Raw genomic sequence first — 20172 nt, forward strand, 5'->3', positions numbered from 1 at the left:
TAGATTGTGTACTTTGAGCCACCAGAGTAGAGACACTCTGGCCCGTGGCGACAACCTCATCCTGTGGTGAATCTGCAGATGCGAGCCCGACCACTGTGCTAGCACATCTAGTTGAAAAGGACGCGAGTGAAATCTTCCGAACTGAAGCGCTTCGAAAGCCGCCACCATTGTGCCTAAGAGGCGAATGCACAAATGTACCGAGACTGTGCGTGGCTTGAGTACTAATTGTACCAGATGACGAATGACCTGTACTTTCTGTTCTGGTAGGTAAATTCTTTGATTTACCGTATCAAGAATCATACCTAGGAATTGAAGTCGTTGAGACGGAATCAGAGGTGATTTCTTGAAATTGACTATCCAACCGTGCCGAACTAGTACATTGTATGTTAGCAACGCCTGTTGGAGGAGCATCTGTTGAGACGGAGCCTTGATGAGCAAATCGTCCAAATACGGAACAATTATCACTCCCAGGGATCTGAGATGAGCTATCATCACAGACATCACCTTGGTGAATACCCGAGGCGCTGACGAAAGGCCAAACGGTAGAGCCTGAAACTGGTAATGGTCCTGCGGCATTGCAAACAGCAAGAACCTCTGATGAGGTGGCCAAATCGAAATGTGTAAGTACGCATCTTTGAGATCCAGTGCAATCATGAATTCCTGTGGCTCTAAACCTGCAATTACTGAACGCAGAGATTCCATCTTGAATCTGTAGTAAGTGACGTACTGATTGAGACCCTTTAAGTTCAATATTGGCCTGACCGAGCCATTCGGCTTTGGTACCACAAACAGACTGGAATAATAACCCTGACCTTGTTGTTGTACAGGGACCGGAATCAAAACTGCTGCATTCAGCAGAGACTGAATGGCAATCTGCAGAACCGCATTCTTGTCTTGAAAAACGCATTGGCGGGAGACAATCAAACTATTTTGTAACCTTTTAACACTAAATTGCGGATCCACCCATCTGTGGACATCTGGAGCCACGCCACCTGGAACGCCTGAAGGCGTGCTCCCACAATTGGAGATCCGAGATGGGCTGGGAGCCCGTCATGCCACTGGCTTGTTGGCGACCTTAGCGTCCTGACGACTTGTGTTGGTTTGTTGGAAACCACGTCCCCGACCTCTTCTACCAGGTGTGGCCGCTCCTCTGCCGCGCCCACGAAAGGACTGAGGTCTAAAGGATTTGAACGCCGGACCAGAGTATTTCCGTCTAGGTACCGTTGGAGGCAATGGTAAGAAAACAGACTTTCCTCCCGTGGCCTCAGAAATCCATTTGTCCAACTCAGGACCGAACAGCTTCTCGCCACTGTAAGGTAACGCCTCTATACCTTTTTTGACCTCCGCCTCCGTTTGCCAAGAACGCAGCCAGAGTGCTCGTCGTGCTGTAACTAGCGATGATGAAAGGCGAGAAGTGAGCTGACAGACGTCAGTAGAAGCTGTACATAGAAAGTCAGCAGCTTCCCAGATTTGATCAGCGAGAAGTATAAGATGATCGTCCTGTAGGGCAGACTTGAGTTCTTTTATCCATACCATTAGCACCTTAGTTACCCAAATGCCAACCAACCCAGGTCTAAGCAACACTCCTGCTGCTATATACATGGACTTTAGCATAGCTTCTATTTTACGGTCCGAAGGGTCCTTAAGCGTAGTAGCAGTTGGTACTGGTATGGTTGATTTCTTTGTAAGTTTAAACACGCACGAATCCACCAATGGCGGATTCTCCCATGTAGCTGTCATGGACTCTGGAAACGGGTAACTTGACTTAAATCTGCGAGGTATAGAAAACCGTTTATCCGGATTCTTCCGTGTTTCTAGTAACATCTTATTAAGAGATTCCGAAACAGGAAAACACATCGGAGATCTCTGTCGTTTAGTAAAGACGACTTCATCATTTGTCAGAGGCTCCTCAGTTTCTGTAAACTTCAGAGACTGACGCACCGCTCTGATGACATTATCAATGCCCGGGCTGTCAAAATCGTCACTATCTGACTGCTGGTCTTCTTCGCCCTCCTCACCCTCATCCTGCGCAGTGAGGTCTAGCATAGAATTATCAGAAGGCAACCTAGCAGAAACTGGCAAATCATAAGACAAATGAAACTTATCCCTTCCACTCAAAGTGGATTTGGACTTTTGGTAAGATTGAGACCACTCCGGTAGTTCTAGCGGTCTCACCTTAGACTCAGATCTTGCCGCTTCCCGCTCTTGTCGAGTGGCGGCCAATTCTGATTGCAATCCAACCAGGACATTTGCAAGCATAGCCCATGGAGGGTCTGGAGATGAAACTGGTTTTAAAACCGGAGTGGAAATTGTATTTGTAGCTGAATTCACAAAACATACTGTACATGTGGTAGATCCATCAGGCAACACACTTTTACGGACATGGCAGGGAAACTGCTTTTTAGTTTTTGCTGGTGCCTTACTCATTATGCAGACAGACAATACAAAAATACAAAATACAAACATATATATATATATATATATATATATATATATATATATTCTCTATCGTCCTAAGTGGATGCTGGGGTTCCTGAAAGGACCATGGGGAATAGCGGCTCCGCAGGAGACAGGGCACAAAAGTAAAGCTTTTACAGGTCAGGTGGTGTGTACTGGCTCCTCCCCCTATGACCCTCCTCCAGACTCCAGTTAGATTTTTGTGCCCGGCCGAGAAGGGTGCAATTCTAGGTGGCTCTCATAAAGAGCTGCTTAGAGAGTTTAGCTTAGGTTTTTTATTTTACAGTGATTCCTGCTGGCAACAGGATCACTGCAACGAGGGACAGAGGGGAGAAGAAGTGAACTCACCTGCGTGCAGGATGGATTGGCTTCTTGGCTACTGGACATGAAGCTCCAGAGGGACGATCACAGGTACAGCCTGGATGGTCACCGGAGCCACGCCGCCGGCCCCCTCACAGATGCTGAAGCAAGAAGAGGTCCAGAATCGGCGGCTGAAGACTCCTGCAGTCTTCTTAAGGTAGCGCACAGCACTGCAGCTGTGCGCCATTTTCCTCTCAGCACACTTCACACGGCAGTCACTGAGGGTGCAGGGCGCTGGGGGGGGGGCGCCCTGGGAGGCAAATGAAAACCTTTAAAAAGGCTAAAAATACCTCACATATAGCCCCAGAGGCTATATGGAGATATTTACCCCTGCCTAAATGTACTAAATAGCGGGAGACGAGCCCGCCGGAAAAGGGGCGGGGCCTATCTCCTCAGCACACGGCGCCATTTTCTGTCACAGCTCCGCTGGTCAGGAAGGCTCCCAGGTCTCTCCCCTGCACTGCACTACAGAAACAGGGTATAACAGAGAGGGGGGGGCAAAATAAATGGCAATATATTAATATAAAAGCAGCTATAAGGGAGCACTTAATCATAAGGCTATCCCTGTCATATATAGCGCTTTTTGGTGTGTGCTGGCAGACTCTCCCTCTGTCTCCCCAAAGGGCTAGTGGGTCCTGTCTTCGTATAGAGCATTCCCTGTGTGTCTGCTGTGTGTCGGTACGTGTGTGTCGACATGTATGAGGACGTTATTGGTGTGGAGGCGGAGCAATTGCCAAATATGAGGATGTCACCTTCTAGGGGGTCGACACCAGAATGGATGCCTTTATTTGTGGAATTACGGGATAGCGTCAACTCGCTTAAGCAGTCGTTTGCCGACATGAGGCGGCCGGACACTCAATTAGTGCCTGTCCAGGCGCCTCAAACACCGTCAGGGGCTGTAAAACGCCCCTTGCCTCAGTCGGTCGACACAGACCCAGACACAGGCACTGATTCCGGTGGTGAAGGTGACGAATCAACCGTATTTTCCAGTAGGGCCACACGTTATATGATTTTGGCAATAAAGGAGATGTTACATTTAGCTGATACTACAGGTACCACTAAACAGGGTATTATGTGGGGTGTGAAAAAACTACCAGTAGTTTTTACCGAATCAGAAGAATTAAATGACGTGTGTGATGAAGCGTGGGGTGCCCCGATAAAAAACTGCTAATTTCAAAGAAGTTATTGGCTTTATACCCTTTCCCGCCAGAGGTTAGGGAGCGCTGGGAAACACCTCCTAGGGTGGACAAAGCGCTAACACGCTCATCAAAACAAGTGGCGTTACCCTCTCCTGAGACGGCCGCACTTAAAGATCCATCAGATAGGAGGATGGAAAATATCCAAAAAGGTATATACACACATGCAGGTGTTATACTACGACCAGCTATTGCGACTGCCTGGATGTGCAGTGCTGGGGTAGTTTGGTCAGAGTCCCTGATCGAAAATATTGATACCCTGGACAGGGACAATATTTTACTGTCGTTAGAACAAATAAAGGATGCATTTCTTTATATGCGTGATGCACAGAGAGATATCTGCACACTGGCATCACGGGTAAGTGCTATGTCCATTTCGGCCAGAAGAGCTTTATGGACACGACAGTGGACAGGCGATGCGTAGAGGAGTTATTTGGGGTCGGTCTATCGGATTTGGTGGCCACGGCTACGGCCGGGAAATCCACCTTTCTACCTCAAGTCACTCCCCAACTGAAAAAGGCACCGACCTTTCAACCGCAGCCCTTTCGTTCCTTTAAAAATAAGCGAGCAAAGGGCTATTCATATCTGCCACGAGGCAGAGGACGAGGGAAGAGACAGCAACAGGCAGCTCCTTCCCAGGAACAGAAGCCCTCCCCGGCTTCTACAAAAGCCTCAGCATGACGCTGGGGCTTCGCAAGCGGACTCGGGGGCGGTAGGCGGTCGTCTCAAGAATTACAGCGCGCAGTGGGCTCACTCGCAGGTAAATCCCTGGATCCTGCAGATAATATCTCAGGGGTACAGGTTGAAATTAGAGACAGAGCCACCTCGCCGTTTCCTGAAGTCTGCTTTACCAACGTCCCCCTCAGAAAGGGAGACGGTTTTGGAAGCCATTCACAAGCTGTATTCTCAGCAGGTGATAGTCAAGGTACCTCTTCTACAACAAGGGAAGGGGTATTATTCCACTCTTTTTGTGGTACCGAAGCCGGATGGCTCGGTAAGGCCTATTCTAAATCTGAAGTCCTTGAACCTGTACATAAAGAAGTTCAAGTTCAAGATGGAGTCACTCAGAGCAGTGATAGCGAACCTGGAAGAAGGGGACTTTATGGTATCCTTGGACATCAAGGATGCGTATCTCCACGTTCCAATTACCCCTCACACCAGGGGTACCTCAGGTTCGTTGTACAAAACTGTCACTATCAGTTTCAGACGCTGCCGTTTGGTTTGTCCACGGCACCTCGGGTCTTTACAAAGGTAATGGCCGAGATAATATTTCTTCTTCGAAGAAAAGGCGTATTAATTATCCCATACTTGGACGATCTCCTAATAAGGGCAAGGTCCAGAGAACAGCTAGAGATGGGTTTAGCACTATCTCAAGAGGTGCTAAAGCAGCACGGATGGATTCTGAATATTCCAAAATCCCAATTAATGCCGACAACTCGTCTGCTGTTCCTGGGGATGATTCTGGACACAGTTCAGAAAAAGGTTTTTCTTCCCGAAGAAAAAGCCAAGGAGTTATCTGACCTGGTCAGGAACCTCCTAAAACCAGGAAAGGTGTCTGTACATCAATGCACAAGAGTCCTGGGAAAAAATGGTAGCTTCTTACGAAGCAATCCCTTTCGGCAGATTCCATGCAAAGGGATCTGTTGGACAAATGGTCAGGGTCGCATCTTCAGATGCACCTGCGGATAACCCTGTCGCCGAGGACAAGGGTATCCCTTCTGTGGTGGTTGCAGGAGGCTCATCTATTGGAGGGCCGCAGATTCGGCATGCAGGATTGGATCCTGGTGACCACGGAGGCCAGCCTGAGAGGCTGGGGAGCAGTCACACAGGGAAGAAATTTCCAGGGAGTGTGGTCGAGCCTGAAAAAGTCTCTTCACATAAGCATTCTGGAACTAAGAGCAATCTACAATGCTCTAAGCCAGGCGGAACCTCTGCTTCAAGGAAGACCGGTGTTGATCCAGTCGGACAACATCACGGCAGTCGCCCATGTAAACAGACAGGGCGGCACAAGAAGCAGGAGGGCAATGGCAGAAGCTGCCAGGATCCTTCGCTGGGCGGAGAATCACGTGATAGCACTGTCAGCAGTATTCATCCCGGGCGTGGACAACTGGGAAGCAGACTTCCTCAGCAGACACGACCTTCACCCGGGAGAGTGGGGACTTCATCCAGAAGTTTTCCACATGCTATTAAACCGTTGGGTAAAACCAATGGTGGACATGATGGCGTCTCGCCTCAACAAAACACTGGACAGGTATTGCGCCAGGTCAAGAGATCCGCAGGCAATAGCTGTGGACGCGCTGGTAACACCTTGGGTGTACCAGTCGGTATATGTGTTTCCTCCTCTGCCTCTCATACCAAAGGTATTGAGGATTATACGGCAAAGAGGAGTAAGACTAGTGGCTCCGGATTGGCCAAGAAGGACTTGGTACCCGGAACTTCAAGAGATGGTCACGGACGATCCGTGGCCTCTACTTCTGAGAAGGGACCTGCTTCAGCAGGGTACTTGTCTTTTTCAAGACTTACCGCGGCTGCGTTTGACGGCATGGCGTTTGAATGCCAGATCCTAAAAGGAAAAGGCATTCCAGAAGAAGTCATTCCTACCTTGATAAAGGCAAGGAAGGAAGTCACCGCGAAGCATTATCGCCGTATTTGGCGAAAATATGTTGCGTGGTGCGAGCAGCGGAGTGCTCCGATGGAGGAATTTCAACTGGGTCGTTTTCCTACATTTCCTGCAATCAGGATTGTCTATGGGTCTCAAATTGGGATCTATTAAGGTTCAAATTTCGGCCCTATCAATATTCTTCCAAAAAGAATTGGCCTCAGTCCCTGAGGTCCAGATTTTTATCAAAGGAGTACTGCATATACAGCCTCCTGTGGTGCCTAAGGTGGCACCGTGGGATCTAAATGTAGTTTTAGATTTCCTCAAATCCAATTGGTTTGAACCACTAAAGAATGTGGATTTGAAATATCTCACATGGAAAGTGACTATGTTACTGGCCCTGGCTTCGGCCGGGAGAGTATCTGAACTGGCGGCTTTGTTTTATAAAAGCCCTTATTTAATTTTCCATTCGACATAGGGCAGAGCTGCGGACGCGTCCGCATTTTCTCCCTAAGGTGGTATCAGCGTTTCACCTGAACCAGCCTATTGTAGTGCCTGCGGCTACAGACGACTTGAAGGACTCCAAGTTGTTGGACGTTGTCAGAGCCTTAAAATATACATTTAAAGGACGGCTGGAGTCAGAAAATCTGACTCGCTGTTTATACTGTATGCACCCAACAAGTTGGGTGCACCTGCTTCTAAGCAGTCGATTGCTCGTTGGATTTGTAACAAAATTCAACTTGTACATTCTGTGGCAGGCCTGCCACAGCCTAAATCTGTTAAGGCCCATTCCGCAAGGAAGGTGGGCTCATCTTGGGCGGCTGCCCGAGGGGTCTCGGCATTACAACTCTGCCGAGCAGCTACGTGGTCAGGGGAGAACACGTTTGTAAATTTTTACAAATTTGATACCCTGGCAAAGGAGGACCTGGAGTTCTCTCATTCGGTGCTGCAGAGTCATCCGCACTCTCCCGCCCGTTTGGGAGCTTTGGTATAATCCCCATGGTCCTTTCAGGAACCCCAGCATCCACTTAGGACGATAGAGAAAATAAGAATTTACTTACCGATAATTCTATTTCTCGGAGTCCGTAGTGGATGCTGGGCGCCCATCCCAAGTGCGGATTATCTGCAATACTTGTACATAGTTATTGTTAACTAATTCGGGTTATTGTTTAGGAAGCCATCTTTCAGAGGCTCCTCTGTTATCATACTGTTAACTGGGTTTAGATCACAAGTTGTACGGTGTGATTGGTGTGGCTGGTATGAGTCTTACCCGGGATTCAAAATCCTCCCTTATTGTGTACGCTCGTCCGGGCACAGTACCTAACTGGAGTCTGGAGGAGGGTCATAGGGGGAGGAGCCAGTACACACCACCTGACCTGTAAAAGCTTTACTTTTGTGCCCTGTCTCCTGCGGAGCCGCTATTCCCCATGGTCCTTTCAGGAACCCCAGCATCCACTACGGACTCCGAGAAATAGAATTATCGGTAAGTAAATTCTTATTATATGTGCAGTGCACGCCAGCAATATGAAAACCTGATCCCAAATTCCCCCCTAACACCCCCTTTAGTTAAGTAGAGATGTAGTATAGGAACTCTGGAAACAGACAGGGGGAAAAAAAAACGAAAAAAAATAAGAATTTACTCACCGGTAATTCTATTTCTCGTAGTCCGTAGTGGATGCTGGGACTCCGTAAGGACCATGGGGAATAGCGGCTCCGCAGGAGACTGGGCACAACTAAAAGAAAGCTTTAGACTAACTGGTGTGCACTGGCTCCTCCCACTATGACCCTCCTCCAGACTTCAGTTAGGAAACTGTGCCCGGAAGAGCTGACACAAGAAGGAAGGATTTTGAATCCCGGTTAAGACTCATACCAGCCACACCAACCACACCGTATAACTCGTGATACAATACCCAGTTAACAGTATGATAACAACTGAGCCTCTCCACAGATGGCTCAACAATAACCCTTTAGTTAGGCAATAACTATATACAAGTATTGCAGACAATCCGCACTTGGGATGGGCGCCCAACATCCACTACGGACTACGAGAAATAGAATTACCGGTGAGTAAATTCTTATTTTCTCTAACGTCCTAAGTGGATGCTGGGACTCCGTAAGGACCATGGGGATTATACCAAAGCTCCCAAACGGGCGGGAGAGTGCGGATAACTCTGCAGCACCGAATGGGCAAACTCTAGGTCCTCCTCAGCCAGGGTGTCAAACTTTTAGAATTTAGCAAATGTGTTTGACCCCGACCAAGTAGCTGCTCGGCAAAGTTGTAGAGCCGAGACCCCTCAGGCAGCCGCCCAAGAAGAGCCCACCTTCCTCGTGGAATGGGCTTTCACTGATTTAGGATGCGGCAGTCCAGCCGCAGAATGTGCAAGCTGGATCGCACTACAGATCCAGCGAGCAATAGTCTGCTTTGAAGCAGGTGCATCCAACTTGTTGGGCGCATACAGGATAAATAGCGAGTCAGTCTTTCTGACTCCCGCTGTCCTGGAAACATAAATTTTCAGGGCCCTAACTACGTCCAACAACTTGGAAGCCTCCAAGTCTTTAGTAGCCGCAGGCACCACGATAGGTTGGTTCAGATGAAAGGCTGATACCACCTTAGGGAGAAATTGGGGACGAGTCCTCAATTCTGCCCTTTCCATATGGAAAATCAGATAAGGGCTTTTTACATGACAAAGCCGCCAATTCTAATACACGCCTGGCCGAAGCCAAGGCCAACAACATGACCACTTTCCATGTGAGATACTTCAATTCCACGGTTTTAAGTGGCTCAAACCAATGTGACTTTAGGAAATCCAACACCACGTTGAGATCCCAAGGTGCCACTGGAGGCACAAAAGGGGGCTGAATATGCAGCACTCCCTTAACAAAAGTTTGAACTTCAGGTAGAGAAGCCAGTTCTCTCTGGAAGAAAATCGATAGAGCCGAAATCTGGACCTTAATGGAACCCAATTTTAGGCCCATAGTCACCCCTGACTGCAGGAAGTGCAGGAAACGGCCCAGCTGAAATTCCTCCGTTGGGGCCTTCCTGGCCTCACACCACGCAACATATTTTCGCCATATGCGGTGATAATGGTTTGCGGTTACTTCTTTCCTAGCTTTAATCAGCGTAGGAATGACTTCCTCCGGAATGCCCTTTTCCTTCAGGATCCGGTGTTCAACCGCCATGCCGTCAAACGCAGCCGCGGTAAGTCTTGGAACAGACAAGGCCCCTGCTGCAGCAGGTCCTGTCTGAGCGGCAGAGGCCATGGGTCCTCTGACATCATTTCTTGAAGTTCCGGGTACCAAGCTCTTCTTGGCCAATCCGGAACAATGAGTATAGTTCTTACTCCTCTTCTTCTTATTATCCTCAGTACCTTTGGTATGAGAGGAAGAGGAGGGAACACATAAACCGACCGGTACACCCACGGTGTCACTAGAGCGTCCACAGCTATCGCCTGCGGGTCTCTTGACCTGGCGCAATATCTTTCTAGCTTTTTGTTTAGGCGGGACGCCATCATGTCCACCTGTGGCCTTTCCCAACGGTTTACAATCAGTTGGAAGACTTCTGGATGAAGTCCCCACTCTCCCGGGTGGAGGTCGTGCCTGCTGAGGAAGTCTGCTTCCCAGTTGTCCACTCCCGGAATGAACACTGCTGACAGTGCTAACACGTGATTTTCCGCCCATCGGAGAATCCTTGTGGCTTCTGCCATCGCCGTCCTGCTTCTCGTGCCGCCCTGTCGGTTTACATGGGCGACTGCCGTGATGTTGTCTGACTGGATCAGTACCGGCTGGTTTTGAAGCAGGGGTTTTGCCTGACTTAGGGCATTGTAAATGGCCCTCAGTTCCAGAATATTTATGTGTAGGGAAGTCTCCTGACTTGACCATAGTCCTTGGAAGTTTCTTCCCTGTGTGACTGCCCCCCAGCCCCGAAGGCTGGCATCCGTGGTCACCAGGACCCAGTCCTGTATGCCGAATCTTCGACCCTCTCGAAGATGAGCACTTTGCAGCGACCACAGCAGAGACACCCTGGTCCTTGGAGACAGGGTTATCAGACGATGCATCTGAAGATGCGATCCTGACCACTTGTCCAACAGGTCCCACTGAAAAGTTCTCACATGGAACCTGCCGAATGGAATTGCTTCGTAGGAAGCTACCATCTTTCCCAAAATCCGCGTGCAGTGATGCACCGACACCTGTTTTGGTTTTAGGAGGCCTCTGACTAGAGATGACAGCTCCTTGGCCTTCTCCTCCGGGAGAAACACTTTTTTCTGTTCTGTGTCCAGAACCATCCCCAGGAACAATAGACGTGTCGTAGGGACCAGCTGTGACTTTGGAATATTTAGAATCCAGCCGTGCTGTTGTAGCACCTCCCGAGATAGTGCTACCCCGACCAACAACTGCTCCCTGGACCTCGCCTTTATCAGGAGATCGTCCAAGTACGGGATAATTAAAACTCCCTTCTTTCGAAGGAGTATCATCATTACGGCCATTACCTTGGTAAATACCCTCGGAGCCGTGGATAGACCAAACGGCAACGTCTGGAATTGGTAATGACAATCCTGTACCACAAATCTGAGGTACTCCTGGTGAGGATGGTAAATGGGGACATGCAGGTAAGCATCCTTGATGTCCAGTGATACCATGTAATCCCCCTCGTCCAGGCTTGCAATAACCGCTCTGAGCGATTCCATCTTGAACTTGAATTTTTTTATATGTGTGTTAAAGGATTTCAAATTTAAAATGGGTCTCACCGAACCGTCCGGTTTCGGTACCACAAACATTGTGGAATAGTAACCCCGTCCTTGTTGAAGTAGGGGCACCTTTACTATCACCTGCTGGGAATACAGCTTGTGAATTGCCTCTAACACTGCCTCCCTGCCTGAGGGAGTTGTTGGCAAGGCAGATTTGAGGAAACGGCGGGGGGGGAGACGTCTTGAATTCCAGCTTGTACCCCTGAGATACTACTTGAAAGATCCAGGGATCCACCCGTGAGCGAGCCCACTGATCGCTGACATTTTTGAGACGGGCCCCCACCGTACCTGGCTCCGCCTGTGGAGCCCCAGCGTCATGCTGTGGACTTAGAGGAAGCGGGGGAGGACTTTTGCTCCTGGGAACTGGCTGTATGCTGCAGCTTTTTCCCTCTACCTCTGCCTCTGGGCAGAAAGGACGCACCTTTAACCCGCTTGCCCTTATTGGGCCGAAAGGACTGTACCTGATAATACGGTGCTTTCCTTGGCTGTGAGGGAACATGGGGTAAGAATGTTGACTTCCCAGCTGTTGCTGTGGAAACGAGGTCCGAGAGACCATCCCCGAACAACTCCTCACCCTTATAAGGCAAAACTTCCATGTGCCTTTTAGAATCTGCATCTCCAGTCCACTGCCGAGTCCATAACCCTCTCCTGGCAGAAATGGACATTGCACTTATTTTGGATGCCAGCCGGCAAATATCCCTCTGTGCATCCCTCATGTATAAGAGTGCGTCTTTAATATGCTCTACGGTTAGCAATATAGTGTCCCTGTCTAGGGTATCAATATTCTCCGACAGGGAATCTGACCACGCAGCTGCAGCACTGCACATCCATGCTGACAATAGCTGGTCTCAGTATAACACCTGTGTGTGTATATATAGACTTCAGGATAGCCTCCTGCTTTCTATAAGCAGATTCCTTCAGGGCGGCCGTATCCGGAGACGGTAGTGCCACCTTCTTTGACAAGCGTGTGAGCGCTTTATCCACCCTAGGGGATGTTTCCCAACGTGACCTATCCTCTGGCGGGAAAGGGTACGCCATTAGTAACCTCTTAGAAATCACCATTTTCTTATCGGGGGAAGCCCACGCTTCTTCACACACTTCATTTAATTCCTCAGATGGAGGAAAAACAACTGGTAGTTTTTTCTCTCCAAACATAATACCCTTTTTTGTTGTACCCGGGGTAACATCAGAAATATGCAACACATTTTTCATTGCCTCAATCATATACCGTGTGGCCCTATTGGAAGATACATTAGTCTCATCATCGTCGACACTGGAGTCAGTATCCGTGTCGACATCTGTGTCTGCCATTTGAGGTAGCGGGCGTTTTAGAGCCCCTGATGGCTATTGAGACGCCTGGGCAGGCACAGGCTGAGAAGCCGGCTGTCCCATATTTGGTATGTCGTCAAACCTTTTATGCAAGGAGTCGACACTGTCGCGTAATTCCTTCCACAAAACCATCCACTCAGGTGTCGACCCCGCAGGGGGTGACATCACATTTATCGGCATTTGCTCCGCCTCCACATAAGCCTCCTCATCAAACATGTCGACACAGCCGTACCGACACACCGCATACACACAGGGAATGCTCTGACAGAGGACAGGACCCCACAAAGCCCTTTGGGGAGACAGAGAGAGTATGCCAGCACACACCAGAGCGCTATATAACACAGGGATCCCACTATAAATGAGTGTTTTTTCCCTTATAGCTGCTTATATTATATATATATATATATATATATATATATATATATATATATATATATATATATATATATACACTGCGCCTAAATTTAGTGCCCCCCCTCTCTTTTTTACCCTTATGTAGCTTGACACAATGCAGGGGAGAGCCAGGGAGCGTCCTTCCAGCGGAGCTGTGAGGGAAAAATGGCGCCAGTGTGCTGAGGGAGATAGCCCCGCCCCTTTTCCGGCGGACTTCTCCCGCTTTTTCTGGAATTCTGGCAGGGGTATTTTTACACCTATATAGCCTTCCTGACTATATATGGTGTAGATTTGCCAGCCAAGGTGTCTTATATTGCCCTCAGGGCGCCCCCCCCCCAGCGCCCTGCACCCACCAGTGACCGGAGTGTGAGGTGTGCATGAGGAGCAATGGCGCACAGCTGCAGTGCTGTGCGCTACCTTGTTGAAGACAGAAGTGTTCTGCCGCCGATTTTCCGGAACACTTCTTGCTTCTGGCTCTGTAAGGGGGCCGGCGGCGCGGCTCCGGGACCGAACACCAAGGTCGGGTCATGCGGTCGATCCCTCTGGAGCTAATGGTGTCCAGTAGCCTAAGAAGTCCAAACTACCACCAGTTAGGTAGGTTCGCTTCTTCTCCCCTTAGTCCCTCGCTGCAGTGAGTCTGTTGCCAGCAGATCTTACTGTAAAATAAAAAACCTAAAATATACTTTCTTTCTAGGAGCTCAGGAGAGCCCCTAGTGTGCATCCAGCTCAGCCGGGCACAAGATTCTAACTGAAGTCTGGAGGAGGGTCATAGTGGGAGGAGCCAGTGCACACCAGTTAGTCTAAAGCTTTCTTTTAGTTGTGCCCAGTCTCCTGCGGAGCCGCTATTCCCCATGGTCCTTACGGAGTCCCAGCATCCACTTAGGACGTTAGAGAAACAGGAAGCGTGGTTAAATATGCCAAGTTTCCAGTATAACACAAAATGCAGATTTATCCCCCTAAACTGCACATATATGTCCAGATATAAGCAAGGCTTAATAGCCTACTAAAAAAAAAACCCTGCAGCGCTGCTGCTGCTCTGGGCATACTACTGCCTTCCCTGCTATGTGCCTCCACCCCGTGCTCCGTGTACCGCTCTCTGTACACGGAGCCGGGCTTACATGCGGGCTGAGAAGAGGGCGGTAGCGGGAGCCGGGGAGCGCACTGCATAGAGCCGTGAAGCGACCTATGCATGTAAAACCTCCGAAGGTGGCCGCGCGGCCCAGGGAGCGGTAACTAGGTAACGGCGGCGGGGACTGTAAGCGGCGGCGGGCGGCTCTCCTAACACCCCTGCATCACAGTATCCCCACACAGCAGGGCGGCAGCGTGAGCTGACCGCCCCAACCCAACATACCTGGACTCCGTGTGGTGAGGGCTATGACGGGGCTTCTTCTTTTAAGCTCCGTCCAGCCTTTCCTGCAGGCAGTCCTGCACGTGGTCGTGAGGGAGCTCTTTTTAGAGAGGCCCGACACCCACAGCTGCTAGTAGCAGCTTCCACTCTCCCGGACCCACGCCTATTGGAAGGGGGGAAGAGATGTGGAAATTGTTGAAAAAGAAAAAATTAGAAAACAATTCCAATGAATGTGGATAAGCTCCTTAAGCCTTGTTTCTACGTCGAGCACAGAAAAAACACAGAGGTACTCTGGGATATGGAGGGGAGGAGTAGTTTAAAAATTAATTTATTCAGTGCCTTGTTCCTGTGGAAGACGTCCATATCCCAAGAGTACTCCAGTGACCCCTAGTGGATGAAAAAGAAAGTACTTTTAGCCTTCTGTGCGGAAGGAGCCGTACTAGGTAGGCAGGCTGTTTTAGCAGTAGCCAGGTCAGCCACAATCTTATTGAGGTCTTCTCCAAAGAGAATGTCTCCCTTGAAAGGAAGCACCAACCAGGATCTTAACCAAAGGATACATCTGGCCAAAACAGACGCAGTAGCAGCCTTGGCCGCGAGCAGCCCGGCATCAGAGGCCGCCTCCTTAAGGTACAGAAAAGCCGTGGCAATATATGAGAGACATTGTCGAGCATGCTCAGATGCATCAGAAGGCAGTTCCACTTAGAGTTCCTGAGCCCACGCCTCAACAGCTTTAGCAGCCCAAGTTGCTGCAATAGTTGACCTTTGAACAGCCCCAGAAAGGGTATAAATCGCTTTTAAACAGCCCTCCACACAACAATCCGTCGGTTCCTTCAGAGAGGTGACGGTAGTCACTGGCAGAGCAGAGGAAACAACCATGCGTGCCACATGAGAATCTACAAGCGGAGAAGTTTCCCAATTTTTACACACCTCCGCAGAGAGAGGATAGCGCGCCAATAGTCTCTTATTTGGTGTAAATTTTGTCCCCGGATATTCCCAGGATTCCTGACGTATGTCAACCAGGTGTTTAGAGTAGGGTAAAAACTGCTTAACCACCTTCTTACGCTTAAACCTATCAGGTTTCTTGGAGACAGTCTCAGGCTCAGAATCATCAGCCACTTGAAGAATGAGCCGTATCGCCTCAATCAAATCCGAGACATCCACGGATGATTTCCCCTCCCCATCTGAAACATCAGCGTCAGTGTCTGAGGGGTCAGTATATGCACCGTCCTCCTCGAAAGACGTGTCAGTTAAAGCCGCAGATCGGGAGGAGGTAATGGCTCTTTTAGAAGACAACTTAGTCTTATGCAGACGAGAGTGACCTTTAGATTTAGAGACATGGATCGGTTCAAATGCTGTAACTGAGTGGAAAGCTGCTCCGCCCATGGCGGCTTCACAGCGGGGACCATAAACTGTGGTAGTGGCACAGGTGGTCCCACAGGGGGCGTCAATTTAGTTACAAGCGGGTTTAACAGTGTGGAAAATGTAGCCCAAGGTGGTTCTTGTGAAGCCCCAAGTGCTACCGGCCCACTGGGGAACAAGTAACCCCCTGAACCTGAACTCTCAGCTGCTAAATTATCCTCCCTTCCGTCAGTGGCCTCACTACCACGCAGTGCAGGAGAGGCCCCAACGTCGTTGCCACGTGTAGCAGACATAACTATGCACACAGTAATGGGCAAGCCGGTACAAATCGTAGCAGCACAATACCTAGTAAGAACTCTCAGAGAACAGCCTAAGCTGGCACAGACTGAGAGTTCAATAGGAATAGAACATATGGTGACTATAATTCACAAGAAAAAAATACTCCAGTAGCATATCTTGTGAAACAATCCTATATTATCATCAGAGAAAACCTGAAACACTTGTCCCCCACAGGTATAGCAATATAGGAATAGCACGCTGAGTAAAATACCCTGCAATAAGGCAACCACGCAGCAGCTACATGCACACACACGTATATAGTCACAAACGTACCATGCAGAAATTATGTACCACAAACTGCACTGGACTAGCAATACAAATTAATACTCAGTATGGCTATATGCGTTAACAATAGATATAACAAACGCAGTAAGCACTGGATGTATATCACAGGGTGTTTGTGCCACACAACCCTGAAGGTATGCACTCTTTCTTAACTAACACTGTCGCAGTGACAGGTAGAATACTCAAGTGTCCTGTGTGAAGCACAGCACTGGCAGTCAGGCGGTTCCAGAGAGGAGTATTTGCCCCAGCAATCCCAGCAACAGCAAGGCTCTACCTGTAATGGCTGCTGACCGGGAGTGAGGAAGAAGGAAGCAGGTGACTGTTCCCTCCCCCTAACTCCCACGGTGCAGGTATGCTGTTGCCCAGACAGCATACCAAACATAACAAGCATAAAATAGAAATTGAAAAAAACTCTCTGGAGCTGCAGAGATGTGCATCCTTCTCCTGAGGGCACTTTTTTCTAAACTGCCTGTGGGAGGGGGCATAGAGGGGGGGAGCCAGCACACCCAGTGAAGAAATTTAAAGTGCACCGGCTCCTTTGGAGCCCGTCTATACCCCATTGTACTAGATTCCCCAATAACCCTTATGGATGCTAGAGAAATACCCATTAAGTTCAGCCTGCGGGCCTCCTTCGGGCTACTTGAGTAGCAACGGGGATAAATTAGCTTGTGGAAAATTGCCGCAGATTACTGAATCCCCCATTAGTAACACCTCTGTAGAAAATAGGTATAACACATAATATTTATATTAATAAACAAATATTTAGAAATATTCCCATGAGACAAATACAAAAAGGAAAATTGGGGTTACAATGCCTACAGAGCGACTCTTACAATCTGCATTTGTAAAGGATGAAGTAGTATTATGGCTCCAACATTACATGTTACAGCTTTACTGCGCCGCTCCTCCTACGCATTAAAGCACAAGAGTGCCCCAAGCAGATGTAGGCATGGTGAAGGGAGCAACATAGTAAATCACAAGCCATATAAAAAGGGACAAGCTGTAAAGGTCCGCACGGACATGAAGAGTAAACACGGTCCTTCTGCCCATTAGCTGATTTTATTAAAGCTGAAGAAAGAATGCATGATTTACAGTTCACTATCTGCATAGCCTAGATTGTAATTTTGTGTAGTTTAGGTATCTGTGGTTTACACAGTAAGTATCGAAGGAGGAAATGGCTCTAACAATGACAAGATACAAACATTTACTAACCTGGTAGCACAGAGGTGGAGGAAGCAACTTCATTAATAGCACAGCAGCAGGGGGCACCGGGAATACCCCTCCAGGCACAGGGTGAAGTCCAGGAGCTGAAAAAAATACAAATCTGCATCAGGACACAGCAGCCCGGACTCAGACTCGCTCATATTACACTTTCTCAGACCACTGTCAACCCACTCCGCAGTACCCCATATGTCTAACAAATAGCCACTAACAATTCCAGCTACCCTTAGTGGCGTGACATCCAGAGAAAATGCCCTCAGTGGTCAGCAAGCGTTGGGTATGCGTGACCGGTGGCCGGGATCCTGTCGGTCAGCATACCGACGCCGGGATCCCGGCCGCCAGAATGCCGGCAGGGGGGCGAGCGCAACAAAGCCCCTTGCAGGCTCGTTGCACTTGCACAGGTTCTATTACCACTCTATGGGTGGTAATAGTCCTGGGCCCCCTGCCGCCATTCTGGCAGCCGGGATCCCTGCTTCGGTACCGCCAGGATGGCGACTACATCCCGTCAGCACAAGGCCTGTTGTAGATTAACACAGTATTTACCACAAGCCTTCCACTAGGACCCACAGATCTGTCACTGTCCGACATATTGATCTACATTTATCAAATCATACAAACACTGTAGCACTGGCTTATGGCACCGATCCTAATAAATTGCTCTCTCCATATAGGAGATTAATGAATGTCAATAGGTTACAATGGCTTTTATATATACAGTTAATTTTCTCTACCAGCTTCTTCCCATGACTACTGTGTCAGGACCTTTAGAATGACTTACGAGCTAGATGTCTTGGCTGGAAAGGGATCATCTGGCTGGTGTCTGGTTTGGGGTACTCAGGTTTTCTATCAGCCTCATCCTTTGAGGATGGAGTTATTGAAGGAGTAACCACAGGGTCTGGGAGCAAAGATGTTAATTTGGAACGGGAGACATCCTGGAAAAATAAGTTGAAATTACAATTACATAGTGAGAAAGAGAGAAGCTTAAATCGGAAGAGTGTGAGGGAAAGAGAGAAAGATAGTGGAAGAGAAAGAAAGAGGGACGAAGAAAGAAGTGAAAAGGGAGAGGGGTGGAGAGAGACTGTATAGAAAGTGGTATAAATGAAGGTAGAAAGAGGGGGAAGAGTGTGACAGAGACACGAAAAGGATGAGGGGAAACAAAGGTGTTTTGCAGAATAATGGAGCCAGATGCAGTAAGAACGCATGTTAATTAATAGAGAAAGGCTGTAGTGCCGTCTAACACCTACTTTATATCCCAAAGCTTTGAGTTCACTTGCAGAGCAGGGGTAGAGATCCATAAACTTGTAGCGATCCACCAGCAGTGCTGTCTCTTTCCCCTCGTACTCTTCCTTGAATGCAGTATATCTACGTTTTTCCACTTTCAGAATACTGGCTAAATCACCAATATTACTTTCAAACGCCAAAAATCGCGCCCAAATTTCACTACAAGAACCAAATAAGGATTTTTTTTTTGCTTTTAGGTGTGTAACATACATTGCATGTACAAGTATAAAGTCTCCCAATGCCATAATACATGATCCTGCCTACCCAATATTCAACTAAATCATACACTGTTCAGTGATGATCATCTACAATATCATATTATACACAAAGCACTAGTTAGTGTCCCCCATATAACATGACATTAGGAAATGAGCCAGATACATCATGAGCAAAAGAAAACATAATGGGGGTCATTCCGAGTTGTTCGCTCTGTATTTTTTTCTCGCAACGGAGCGATTAGTCGCTAATGCGCATGCGCAATGTCCGCAGTGCGACTGCGCCAAGTAAATTTGCTATGCAGTTAGGTATTTTACTCACGGCATTACAAGGTTTTTTCTTCGTTCTGGTAATCGTAATGTGATTGACAGGAAGTGGGTATTTCTGGGCGGAAACTGGCCGTTTTATGGGAGTGTTTGAAAAAACGCTACCGTTTCTGGGAAAAACGCGGGAGTGGCTGGAGAAACGGAGGAGTGTCTGGGCGAACGCTGGGTGTGTTTGTGACGTCAAACCAGGAACGACAAGCACTGAACTGATCGCACTGGCAGAGTAAGTCTCGAGCTACTCAGAAACTGCACAGAGAAGTATTTTCGCAATATTGCGAATCTTTTGTTCGCAATTTTGATAAGCTAAGATTCACTCCCAGTAGGCGGCGGGTTAGCGTGTGCAAAGCTGCTAAAAGCAGCTTGCGAGCGAACAACTCGGAATGACCCCCAATAGGTATATTCGTTATATTAAGTACATACCCAGATTTCTCAGGGGGCAGACTCCCTGATGTTAAAACTCGTTCAAATAATACCCTAGTGTTATTGTCCTCTGCAAAGAGAGAAAAACAATTATGAGTGCAACTTGGTATAAACAATATACAACACTAATAAACAAAACAGTAATAAAATATAAAGTGACAAACATACTTAAAAAAAAAAATTCCTTTGCACCTAATTATACATTTCTCTTAGTTTTTTTGATTTATTATTTTCAAGTACTTGGTCTTTAATGTTACTGGTAACCAGGTCCACGACATGCAACTATTACAAATGTACC

At 48.2% G+C, this 20172-nt stretch overlaps 1 protein-coding gene across 1 annotated transcript in view; it reads right to left on the minus strand.

Annotated features, from left to right (window-relative positions):
- CSTF3 (cleavage stimulation factor subunit 3) overlaps nt 1-20172 on the minus strand; it is a 163359-nt gene that overhangs the window by 9916 nt on the left and 133271 nt on the right. The window contains exons 16-19 of the mRNA XM_063944484.1: nt 19875-19944; nt 18876-19071; nt 18410-18563; nt 17623-17717 (exon numbers count right to left, since the gene is read on the minus strand). Coding sequence (XP_063800554.1) covers nt 17623-17717; nt 18410-18563; nt 18876-19071; nt 19875-19944 — 515 coding nt within the window. The remainder of the gene's footprint in view (nt 1-17622; nt 17718-18409; nt 18564-18875; nt 19072-19874; nt 19945-20172) is intronic.

Source organism: Pseudophryne corroboree, chromosome 11 (genome assembly GCF_028390025.1).
Source record: "Pseudophryne corroboree isolate aPseCor3 chromosome 11, aPseCor3.hap2, whole genome shotgun sequence".
In the NCBI taxonomy this organism is placed as follows: domain Eukaryota; kingdom Metazoa; phylum Chordata; class Amphibia; order Anura; family Myobatrachidae; genus Pseudophryne; species Pseudophryne corroboree.